Source organism: Lonchura striata, chromosome 5 (genome assembly GCF_046129695.1).
Source record: "Lonchura striata isolate bLonStr1 chromosome 5, bLonStr1.mat, whole genome shotgun sequence".
In the NCBI taxonomy this organism is placed as follows: Eukaryota; Metazoa; Chordata; class Aves; order Passeriformes; family Estrildidae; genus Lonchura; species Lonchura striata.
Window position 1 is genome coordinate 36,249,879 of NC_134607.1, and position 12,643 is coordinate 36,262,521.

At 41.2% G+C, this 12,643-nt stretch overlaps 1 protein-coding gene across 2 annotated transcripts; it reads left to right on the plus strand.

Annotated features, from left to right (window-relative positions):
• The first annotated feature begins 2,181 nt into the window (after positions 1-2,181).
• On the plus strand, positions 2,182-8,779 carry GPR85 (G protein-coupled receptor 85). 2 transcript variants are annotated; one of them, XM_021545244.3, is made up of 2 exons: positions 2,182-3,191; positions 4,840-8,779. In XM_021545244.3, exon 2 carries the CDS (start codon positions 5,015-5,017, stop codon positions 6,125-6,127), a length of 1,113 nt encoding a protein of 370 aa, XP_021400919.1. In that variant the 5' UTR covers positions 2,182-3,191; positions 4,840-5,014; the 3' UTR covers positions 6,128-8,779. The 2 variants fall into 2 exon arrangements, with proteins under 2 accessions (XP_021400919.1, XP_021400921.1); XM_021545246.3 differs by lacking the exon at positions 2,182-3,191 and adding an exon at positions 3,608-3,690.
• The last annotated feature ends 3,864 nt before the right edge of the window (positions 8,780-12,643 follow it).

Genomic DNA, 12,643 nt, shown 5'->3' on the forward strand with positions numbered 1-12,643 from the left:
TCTTCTTCTGCCCTTCCTTCTTGGGGCACAGCAGTAAATACGTATGAAAAGAAAAGATGTACTCTTATTTCCTTAAGAGTAATCACTTCTTCTGATATGCTTGTTTGGGACCACAGGCCCTCTGTGCTGGCCCTCTGTGCTTTGAAGCCCCCTTTGTGTTGCCCTTAGTGTTCCCCCCCAACCCCCCCTTATATTGTGTGGCGGACAATTTATTCAAGATTTAGGATCTTCCTTGTGCCAAAACCCCAAGAAATTCTACTTGGCTACCCCTAATCCACTCACTATGCACCTTGGGCTGCCTCACACTTTCTTTTCTGAACCTTTCATATCTTCATGTTTCTTCTCCCTGCCTTCCAATTGTTCTTGCTTTCTGGAGCCATCTTTGTCTGACATTTGCCTTCACCTTCCAGATTCTCAGCCCCATGACTCTTGAATTTTTTTTCCCCTACATGGGGGATGTGACCTGCTACGCATGCAACAGTTTAACACAGCATCGTGTCACTCCACTCTCTTACTTTGCAACAAAGGTTTATCTTGACCGACTCTAACCTTACAACAAACAGAATGGAGTTCAAGCTATATGATGGACTTTAAATTTGTGACTTAGAATGAGATAATCTGCTCCCAAAAGCACCTCTTTCTCAGTGATTTCTATGATAAGAAACTAACTTTGTTATGTGTCACTTCAATCTAGATGCCCACATTTTGTTGAACAAAATTAGAACACTTGCTCTCAGGTTACACATGTGATGACAAATGGATTTATGCTGAACTGGTGGTTGAACACTGGATGAATTCTGCAGTTCACAGATTACGTCTAAGCAGTTTGCTACAGGTCTAAAAGGAGAGCAAGTTTTAAAATGTTATATAGCAATATAATTTTGTAACATCTCTAAAAGAAAGCCCAGACAGAAATAAAAAGTTAAAATCTGTGGTACTGGATCAGTTTTATGACAATGACGATAGTGTCACATTGTGTCACACTCCTAACAAAAAAAAAAAAACAAAAAACAAACAAACATAATTTTTCCACATACCAGAGTGTAATAGGTCTTGACCATGACCATACTATAGTCATTCAGTACCACATAATATAAATCTTCCTAATCTTGCATTGCAAATGTTTCATTTCCAAGCATGGCATTTGGAGAACCCTTTGCTATATTAGAGAGACAATTAAAGCTCCTTCCTTGTCCTTCACATTTTAAGAATTACTTCAAAGGTCATTGTTCATGTCACTGTGGGTACATATATTTAACAACAAAGGAGTGAGTTCTGCACAGCTCAGGTGATTGTGACATGAGAAGTGCAACTTGAAGTAGTAACTTTAATAAACACTTCTACATTTTTAAAAGTGAAGCTAACCTCTGCCACCCCAAAGAGGAGCACATCATGTCCTCATAATTATGTCTGCAGAAAAGAATAAAGTATCATGTGGTACCTGAGTTTTGTATCAGATTTCTGCCTAAAAATAAATTTTATCTGAAACAAGTCATGTGGTTGAAGTAGTGTGATGCTGGTTTTAAATACGTGTATTTTCCAGTGGCTGTAGACCTCTAGGCTTGGTCAGGCTGCTACTGAAGCTAATTTTGTGGTTTGGCAACCAATTCCAATGCCTTTTAGTGAGTGTCAAAAAAAAAAAGAACGCAAACCTGACAACAGCCTTAAAAAATGCCTGTAGTCTACTAACGGTCTCACAGATGTGACACACATTATGAATCAACCCTATAAATCTGTCCCACAGAAGGATTTATTCTGGCTTGTATGGAAGCTCCCAGCGAAGAAGTTCCTCAGGATCCAAATCTCTCGACCCAAAACAAGCTGTTCCTCAAATGCCTTGCAGCCAAAGCGAATTACTCTTGGGGCATAGCTTCCATGTTCCCACTTCCCCCGAATAAACTTCCACACAAACCGAAGAGGCGGGAGGGCGGAGGGATCCGAATCCTCCCGCTTCCTCCCGGTTTTGCCACGGTGGCACCAGCGAGGGTCAGTCGGTGCCGGCGGGTGCGGGGCCGGCGGAGGCCCCTGCGGCGGCCCAGGCTCCAGCCCGCCGCCTCCCGGCGCCGCCGCCCCGGCCCACCGGCCCGCATGACATCATCGGGCCGGCCCGGGATCGATCCCCGCCGGCCGCCGGCTCGGGCGGCGCTCCTCCGCGGCGGCCGCCGCTGCCGCGCTGCGCGCCGAGGGGGAGAGCGGGCCCTGCCGCGGACGGAGCGGGCTGACACCAGGTTCGTCCCCGCCGCCATGCAGCGGGCGCGCTGACAGCTCTGCGCCGGCTTCGGGCTGCGCCTCGGGAAGCTGCTCCACGGGCTGCCGGGGGGAAAGGTGCGGCGTCCTCGCGGCCCCGCGGCGAATGCGCCCTCCGCCAACAACGGAACTCGTTAAGGAGCCCTCCCTGGCTCGAGGGTCAGGAAGAAGGAATTCACCGGGTGGGAACCGGGAGGAAGGAAAACGAGCCACGAGCGGGAGGATCAAGCAGCGGCAGCTGAAGAAACCGCCCGGTCCCTCTCCTGACAGGCTGCGACGCGCAGCGCGGCGGGCGCTTCCAGACCCCCGTCGTAAGCGAATGGGGCGGGAGGGGGAGCCCAGAGGCATAAACAAGGAGCGCAGGACCTAATTCCTTCCCCTCCCTTTCCTCACTGGCTTGCCCAGGCTCGCCAATAAATCCAGCTCGGCTATACATCGCGATGGGAACGTGCTGCCAAGGAGGCTGCCTTCCCGTCACTGAGGATGCTGCCTTCCCCTCACTGAGGAGGCTGCTGCCGCCGGGGCTGCCTGCGCACCACTGAGGACGCTGCTGCTGCTGCCGCGGAGGTTGCCGTGCCCTCTCTGAGACAGCACAGCTGCTGCTGCCGCCGAGCCTGCCGTGCCCTGATTGAGGCGGCCGCCGCCGCTGCGTTACAGGGAGAGATTGTGGCGCTGCGACAGGGGAGGACGGGGCTCGGCGCGCAGGGGGGAGGCGCGGCGAGCATGCGCCGCCCGAGCCACTGACTGGATCCTCAGCCAAGGTACCGAGGCAAAAAAAAAAAAAAAAAAAAAAAGGAATTAAAAAAAAAAAAAAAAAAGGAAAAGATTGCGAGAAAGAAGAATGAATGACGGTAGAGGAGAATAGAAAAGACCGCCAGGGTAGAGGAGCCCCCGGTCGGCGGGAAGGAGCAGCTCTGGCATGTGGGGATCTCCGGCGCCAACAGGTAGGAGAAGGGCTGGGGCGCCGAGGGCTGCCGCCGCTGCAGGTGCGTGCTCAGAGGGCTCTCCCGCTCAGGGGTGCGGGGCTTATTTCCAAAGAAGTGGCATGATGGAAGCCTGGACAGACAATGGCTCTTCCGCTCTCCCCAGCTCCCCGCCGCGGGGGGCTCTCGCACGGCTCCGGCAGATGCGGCTGATGGCAGGCAGCGGCGCCGGGCTGCCTTGCAGCGCGGCGCAGTCCAGCCCTGCATGGCCGGGCGCGGGGGAGCGGCCGTGCCGTGAGTGCGTGTGCCGGCGGCGGTGTGAGTGTGCCAGCGGGGCCGGTGCGAGCGTGCGGGTGTGTGCGGAGGCAGGGCCGGCCGCCGCGGGGACCGCTCCTCCGAGGAGGGGGAGCGCGGGGCTGGCGGGAGGGGGGAGGGGGAGCCTGATTTCATGGTTTTAAAACGATGCCGTGATCTGATCAGCCTCTGTTTACACAGCAGCAATCAGGCTCTTTTGTGGACGGTAAGAATGGAAGGATTTTGCTGGGATTCATTGGGAATATCCTTTATACACCCGAGGTGGCATAGGAAACACTTCGTGTGAATAACGAAGGAGCCTGATCATGCCTGCTGTGGCTCCTGTCCCTGGCTCTGTAGGGAGGAAAAAGAAAAACAAAACAAAACAAACAAAAAAAATAAATAAAAGCAGCAACAGACAGCTCTTTATTTTATTTTATTGCATGAAATGTGTTCCGGTACGATTCACTGGGAGGATTAATGGGAATCACGGAGCCCTAATTAGCAAAAAAAAAAAAAAAAAAAAAAAGAAAAAAAAGCAATAAAAATACCCCAACAATTTATATGTTTATTTGAGTATTACCAAAACTAGCCCTCCCGAAAGGGTGGGCATTATATCTTGGCTGTGCTGCCTATTTTTGCTCAGTATTTACAATGACCGTTGCTTATTATGAATTATGTCGAGGCTTTAACAATTTGCATTAAAGCACGGGGGAAGGGGGGGGAGGCCGAGGGGGACGACACCCTAAAGCATACTGCTATCGACTGTCTAGATACTTGTTTATCTAAAAGCCTAAATGATAAAATTATTGTTTATAGCAGGAAGGGAGGGGGATAGTGAATACTGTTTCTCTCTACAAAATGCATAAACTAATATTGTGTGATTAATGTGCTTTGGTGACTTGGGTTAAAAAACATAAATTCTGCAGGGTTTCTTTGGGTGTGATCCATATCAACACAGTAGTTGCCTCTTAAAACATTGACAAATACTGTAGCCGTAAAATAAATGTAGGTAATGTCAAAATATCAGCAGTCTTTGGAGATTCTTTAAAAAAGATGTCAATGATTAACTCTTGAGCTTGCAAACTGGGAATCTTTTGATTCATAAAATCTCTGAGGCTTTAACTGTGAAATTATACGTGCTACCAAATATAAGGGGCACTGGGCAGTCGTGAAACTGTAACAAGCCAAATCTGCCAATAGTCAATTATACTAAATAGTTAGTAAAAAAAAAAAAGCCTCATGTTTTTTAAAAACAAACAATAGTACTCAAATTTACAACTTCATTTGGTTCTCCATAAATTAACATCTTTGCTAGCACTTTCTGACATCATTTTGTGTTAACTTAAGAACTGATAGCTCGATTTTTTTTCAGATATTTTGATGGCATGACAAATCAGAAAGAAGAGGATGTACTGTATGACTAGACACAAGATCAGTTCTGTTTGTGGATTACATTTTCAGTAAGATGTATGGATCTATTTTTTCCTTGTTCTTAAATATAGATCATGAGACTTGACTGAGGCAATATACATATCATCCATCCATCTATGGCGAACTACAGCCATGCAGCTGACAACATTTTGCAAAATCTCTCTCCTTTAACAGCTTTTCTGAAACTGACTTCACTGGGTTTCATAATAGGAGTCAGTGTGGTGGGTAACCTTCTGATCTCCATTTTGCTAGTCAAAGATAAGACCTTGCATAGAGCTCCTTACTACTTCCTGTTGGATCTTTGCTGCTCAGATATCCTCAGATCTGCAATTTGTTTCCCTTTTGTTTTCACCTCGGTTAAAAATGGCTCTACGTGGACGTATGGGACTCTTACTTGCAAAGTGATTGCCTTTTTGGGGGTTTTGTCCTGCTTTCACACTGCTTTCATGTTATTCTGCATAAGTGTCACAAGATACTTAGCTATTGCCCACCACCGTTTTTATACGAAAAGACTGACCTTCTGGACTTGTTTGGCTGTTATCTGTATGGTGTGGACTCTCTCGGTAGCCATGGCTTTCCCCCCAGTTTTAGATGTGGGCACCTACTCATTCATTAGGGAGGAAGACCAATGCACTTTCCAGCATCGTTCCTTCAGGGCTAATGATTCATTGGGATTTATGCTTCTTCTTGCCCTTATCCTCCTAGCCACACAGCTTGTCTACCTCAAGCTGATATTTTTTGTTCACGATCGCAGGAAAATGAAGCCAGTCCAGTTTGTTGCAGCAGTGAGCCAGAACTGGACTTTTCATGGTCCTGGAGCGAGTGGTCAAGCAGCTGCGAATTGGCTGGCTGGATTTGGAAGGGGTCCCACACCTCCAACCTTGTTGGGAATCAGGCAAAACGCGAACACCACAGGCAGGAGGAGGCTACTGGTTTTAGATGAATTCAAAATGGAGAAGAGAATCAGCAGAATGTTCTACATCATGACATTCCTCTTTCTGACCTTGTGGGGTCCCTATTTGGTAGCCTGTTACTGGAGAGTTTTTGCAAGAGGGCCTGTAGTACCTGGGGGATTTCTAACGGCCGCTGTCTGGATGAGTTTTGCCCAAGCTGGAATCAATCCTTTTGTCTGCATTTTCTCCAACAGGGAGCTGAGGCGCTGTTTCAGCACAACCCTTCTTTACTGCAGAAAATCCAGGTTACCAAGGGAACCTTACTGTGTTATATGAGGGAGCATCTGTAAATCTTTAGCCTTGTGAAACACTACCATTCTCTGCTAAGCAATTGTGGCCTGTAGCCATGTCTTGAGGAGAAAATCAAGAATGGGACGTCAGCAGCTGTAAGGATTTGGGCAACATTCTGCAGTCTCTGCAATAGCTCACCTCTAATCCTGTTTTAAACCTAAACATGTTCCTGCTGACCACTGCTGAAGGTTTGTAATTAAGAACAAAGGACTGAACTACTGCCCTGAATTCCTTTATGTGGTTGAAATCTAGATTATGAAAGTAGCAGGTGCTAAGTATCAGTGCTAAATGCTGTGTATATCACTACATAAAATAAGAACATCAAAACGATTAGCATTGGACATCTTAATAAATTAAGTTGATATGAGGTTAATGTGTTGATAAAACTAATTTTAGACATCTCAAGACCTTTAAAACATTTCATACAATTATTATTTTGCAAAGACTGAAAACTGGGGACTCAAGTACTGTAACTGATTAAAGATGTGCCATGCATTATCGGATTATCACACTTACAAATCTGTTTGCCTTGTGAGTAAGTTTTGGGGAGCATTCCAAAGCAGCATTTTTGTTCAGATTTTTACTTTGATTTTTTTTTCTCCAAATATATTACTCTTTCTAATTACCATTTTCCTTAACAGTGAAATTACTAACATTTAACTGTATTCTGTGTTTTTTGCTGATTTGGTATAAAGTTTAATAGACTCTTATTTATATTTTTTAAAAAGCTAGATATCAGTCTGTTAGGCAACGTTAATGATAATATACAGTCATAATTGAACAATTATAATTATACAGAATAAACACATGTTGCCTTAAAGGGTTATCTAGTATCTTCCATTTTGTTTAGCATTGAAGCAAATAAGCAAGGAAAATTGAATCAATAACTCTGGTCAGTCATTTGGGAGTGCATGAAAGATCACTTAGTCCTCTTTTTTCCTTTTTACTCCAATGGTTCCCAAAATCAATATGCACATCACTGGGATTATATGATTTTTTTCTAGGTGTGCCACCCTTTCTAGTTTGTTCTGAGAAACACAGGCAGTTGATGTATGTTTATATTTTAAGACAGCTGTCATGGGGAGACCGCAGCCTTAGTATGATATCTTGCACAATTTGTGAAGCATTTATTCTACTGAAGGCACAGTCTTGTTTATATTTTCTGCACATTTTGGTGTATTGGTTGTTTTAAATTATTTAAGTTTTAACTTGTGAAAGCATATAATATGATTTCTTAGTATTTTAGAAATACATTAGAGTCTGTGAGTCTTTCCTTCTTTAAGATACAGATGTGTGGATTTCAATATAAAGTTGCATTTGCCAAAATTTACCTGTGTAGCTTGTTAATTTTCTTGGAATAAAATTTTACATTTTTCCAGTTATACAATTAACCTTTTTTATTTTGTCTAGTGAGCTAGCATGAAATACTGAGAATGTAGCCATTATGAATTATTATCCTTTGCAGTCACTGTATTCCCAAACTGTAAATGCATGAATGATGGGGACCACAGGATTGATAAATGATATTATCTGCAGTAGCACTATTGTGTAGTTTATCATAATTACCCATCTATCTGTTCTAATATGTCAGTTATATTTAAAGTTACAACACAGTATTTGACATTAACTTCACAGTTTAATTTTGGAAAATGTTTATAAATCAAGCACAAAATCATGAATTGATCAGTCATAAAGAACAGAGATTTTTCTTAATTTTGGGAGAGACAAGACTAGAGGTCTGAATTCAGTATTGGTATATCTTGTCCTTTGTTGTAGTTTTATGACCAGCAAGTTAACATATGCATACACAAGCAGCAGTCAATAATGCAAATGCATAAATTTGTATGATAACATTATATAACATATGCAACAATTCAGACAGTTGTGTCTATATGTGATCAGACAACTCGATTTGGTGAGCAATCTATTTGACCTCACACTTTTATACTGAGGTTGATTGGTTGAGAGGCATGGCTTTATATACTGTGTTGAAACAGAAAAATTGCCAAAATAATGAGTCCTCATCAGTATAGAAATGTTTCAGAACATAATTTGAAATGGGACCAATAAACTTCTACCAAAAGGACATTTTTATTACACTGAAAAAGGCTTTGAAATTAAGGTAGTTAAGCAATTGTCAAAGATAGAAGGAGTGAATAAAAACTGAATCATATGTTGAGAAAAATTCTGAAAGTCATCCCACTTAAGTTTATTAAAAGGTTGATTGGCAATAACTTCAGTCTAATTTCTTTAAAATAGTAACCTTTACAAGGAACATTGATATTACATATTGTAATAAAGAAGTACATATAAATAAAGCTGTAAATAGTATATAGTTGTAGAAGTAGTCAGTTCTGAGGATTAGCCAGAAAAGTTTCAACTATGAAATTTCAAAAGCTGCAAATCTAGGGCCTGACCTAACTCTTAATAAAGTCAGTTGGTGTTTTCCCATTAACTTCACTTGGAGCAGAAGCAGGCCCTAGCATTTCTATAGTACTATACTTCTGAAATACTAAGAAGGCTGTATTTACTATGCAGTGGGAAAGAAAAAAAAAATTAAATTATTTCCCTGGAAGTTTTTCAAGGAGCAACTGATGTAAATTAAAATAATAAACAGTAAACAAACCTGAAAGCAAATATTTTGATAAATGTTTTTCTTTTGATATAATTCCTTTGGCTATATGACTATACTGTATTGCTACCTGAAAAAGGGCAGGTAGTTTTTATTAAGTGGATTTTTAAGAATTGTGCCAGTAAGAAATCTTGTGACAGAAGTATTTAGTTTTATTTTTCTCCAGTGTTAACAGGACAAGAGGATGTTCAGTGAAATTAAAAGCCAACATATAAAGTAACGTTTTGTGCAATGCTATTACTCGGTGGAACACACTGATACAGGATGTCAAGTAGTTTAGAGAGATTCCTCAAAGAACTGAATGTATACATAAATTAAAGCAGTGCTTGCACTTTTTGCCATCAGTGTCATTTTGATCGTAGTCAGCATATCAAAACTAATGTATTAAGGTATAAATTCAAAGGAGCAAGAAGGTTCATTCCAATTCAGTACACTGTTGTGTCACAGTATGAAGAGCCTTTTGCTTTCATTTTAGTTAAGCTGTTGCCAAAGGTAGAATGCAGGGCTGGTGGATTAGTCCTTTCTTTTCAGAATAGCAAAGAATATCATGCTATTTTATATCTGCATTGATCTTTAATGTTCGTGGGTAATGTTAAGTCAATAGTTTTAATTTTCTGATGAGAGAGAAAAAAAAACAAAACAAAACAGATTCCCTGAAGAAAAGACTGTCTACCCCTGTTCCTTTCCTGCCCTCTGCTGCCCCACTGGCCCTTTGGCAGCCTCTTCATGAATCCTTCTACAAGAGCAAATGTTTCATACACTGAGTATTGTAATTCTCCTACTTCTTGTGAAGTGCTTAAGCCATTCCTCCTTCCCAGCAGATAAACTCCTGCAGCTGCTTCCCAGGGTTTGTCAGTGTCTGGGTTCCCTTCCTGAGGATGGAGAGGGACTGCCAGTTCCTTCCAGTTGCCTTTGGAGTTCATGGATCTCAGGGCACTCGGCTAGCATGCTGGGTTATCTCTCTTTTGGCTTTGCTCATGAAATAGATGCTGTTTATATTATGCAAACAAAAATGAGAATGGGGAGGGGGCAGCAGGAATCAATTTTCCCTCTCAATTTTTTCAAAAGGAAACCATTGCTTTTGTTGCATTGCCCAAGAGCACATTGTATTTTAAAAGCATAATCGGTGTTAATTACCCTCTAAATTAATAAAATGTAGTTAGCAAATTAAGTAAAGGTTTTTGGTACAGCTACAAAGTCTTATTATAAAATGGCTTTTTGTCAGTCTCTAGGCCTTGAGGGCAGAGGAGTCCACTCTGTCTGTCTGCTTTTAAGTGCATTGTGTTTGTTCACTTTTTTTGCTTTTGCTTTGACTTTCAAGCATCTCAACATTTTATTTATATTACTAGGAATCCAGTAATACAGCAGGTTTTTTTATCACTCATGGGTTTAAAAAAATAATATTAAAGGGAACGCTGATGATTTTTGAGGTGAGTTAGGGAGGTATTTTGGCAAGTAATTGGTCTTTAGCAAATGTTAAAAAAACCTGTAGGCTGCTGGGCTCTTCCATAGTGGCACAGTTGCACAGTCAGTTCCTAAGTATTGAAACTAGCAATGGAATAGACTAACCCACATAAAGGTAACACACAGGTAATACAAAGCATGTCCACATTAGATAAGAACTTCCTACGTGTATTGCATTTATCAAAGAATGAAGTTAAACTCAAGTAAAAGTGAGATCAGAAATCCAAAGAAGAATGGTGGGTGTTTTTCCTTTTTTTTTCTGCTTTGTTTTAGCATAGCACTGCTAATCTGCAACCTGGGTTACACACCCACATACAACTGAGAGTTGCCTGTACAATTCTGCATAGCACATAGGCAACTTCCTTCTAGTTTATATTCATTGAGAGCTCTATGTGTGCACACTACTAATCTGATTGACTTTTCAGAGAAAAGAGAAGGCTCAGTCTGAGATATTGTTTTTCAAAATTAAAATTCTGTAGAACTTCTCTGGTTTTGTATACTTCAGTGATTTTGAGTGCAAAGAAATCAGTGACTTAAATCAGCCATAATAATAAGTGTACTCTGGCCATGGCCATTAAAAACAAGACAAAATTACATTTTGCAATGAATGTGCAACAAATCAAAGAGTTTGACATTATACACCATGAGTTTCTGTGAGTAGGCTGAAAATAGTTCATATTTTTCTTTTAAAGAAAGTCTGATGATATCTGTTGAAATGGATAAAGTCTTTAACTAGCCAGTGTGGAAAAAGAAGAGGAACTTTAAGTTGCTCGTTACAAATAGTAAGCAGTTTTGGTGGTGTTTTTGTTCAGCTGAACTGTGTAATTCTATAACTATATGATGATCAAAGGAGTGTCACAGTAAATAAGTTTGATTTTTTTAGTTCTTTAGAAAGGAAATGGGTAACAACCATCTTCAGATATTTGAAATGAAGTAATTACAGTCATCTATATGTTTTATAAAGTGTAGATAACAAAATAATTATTTAAATTTTCTGTACTTACTGATTTATGTACTTAAAGAACAATGTCTTTAGATAGTGAGTTGGCTTTTGCAGCCCAATGAGAGACTTCTTTGTATCACAGGTTTTGTACTATGCTTTGTATGTAATAAGCACAAGAGATAAAAAAACAGAATTTATCTGATATCAACTTCAAACTCTGCATTAGGTACAGAACTTCTCCAAATGGTAGGCATATTACTGTCCCCAGAGATTATTCAAAACTATTCTGTGTTACTTCCCTAGAATTCTACTTCACCTTTGTTAAAGAGCAGTCCAGTTAAAGATGCGTATTTATTTTCATTCTATAACCCTCAAGTTCAGGCATGCTCACATCCTTTTGCAAATTAAAGAAATTGCTAAAAGTAGGAATATAATAATCTTGGTGAATCAGGTTCTTGAGACAGTATAAAAGGGTGGCACAGATATTCAATGGCTACTCTAGCTGGGAGGTGGAAGGATGCAAAAACATATTCATCCCTGTTTAGGAGCCATTTAAAATCCTTCTGTTTGGTGTTCGATAATGAGACCATCTTCTGTGGAACTAGCCCACCACAGGCCTGCAACCCACTCCCTGTTGAGTTTAAGCAGGACTTGGGTTGCATGTACTCTGAGTACTGAGGGGAGAAATTCAGAATTAGCAGACATCAGAAATTCCTAGACAATATTCATAGGCTACAGAAAAGTGATAGTTGCTTATCTCCTCAAAACAGAAGTCACAGAATAAACAGAGGCCAAGAGATACGTGCTTATTGTAAGCTGCTTGGGATTTCATGCCCTCTTGGCCTCCTCAGAGGTGACAGAGAAGACCTGTTTCATTCTTGACTTTGTTTGGGTTTTGTTTGGTTTTTTGTTTGTTTTGAAAATGCACGCTATCTCCGTTGCTCTGTTCCATCCCACCCATAGCCAGCTGAACATTTGATGTCATGCTTAATCAAATCTGTATATTTTTTAAAATACATATCTAATAGTAAAATGTATTTGTAGATTTGCACTGATTATGCTGATATGTATCACTGTTTGTTCTCGCTCATTTCCATAAGCATTTCCTGTGTTTCAAACACCCAAATCCTATTTTTTAAATTAAGGCATTCTATAATTGTGTTTCCTGATTTTTTTTGTGAAGGCCTTTTAAGTTTTGGATGTTTTTACTGTTTCTGTCAAAAACACTAAATGCAGATTCTTAGGGCACATCACAGGGGGAATATCTAATTTCTTTGACTGCAGGACTGTTTGGACATCCTGAGACTGGAAATAGATATTTAGGTCCTGTGTAATAATTTATGGTAATGACTGGACTATGGAATCAAGAGTGATGGGACTGCTGGAATAGGATATTTTGGTAACTGTGGCTTTAAATTACATCGTAAGGCATCTAACACAAAGGAGAAATGCTCCTTTTGTA

Coding starts and splice junctions, on each gene's coding strand:
- GPR85 (XM_021545244.3), top strand. CDS start 5,015: ATGGCGAACTACAGCCATGCAGCTGACAACATTTTGCAAAATCTCTCT.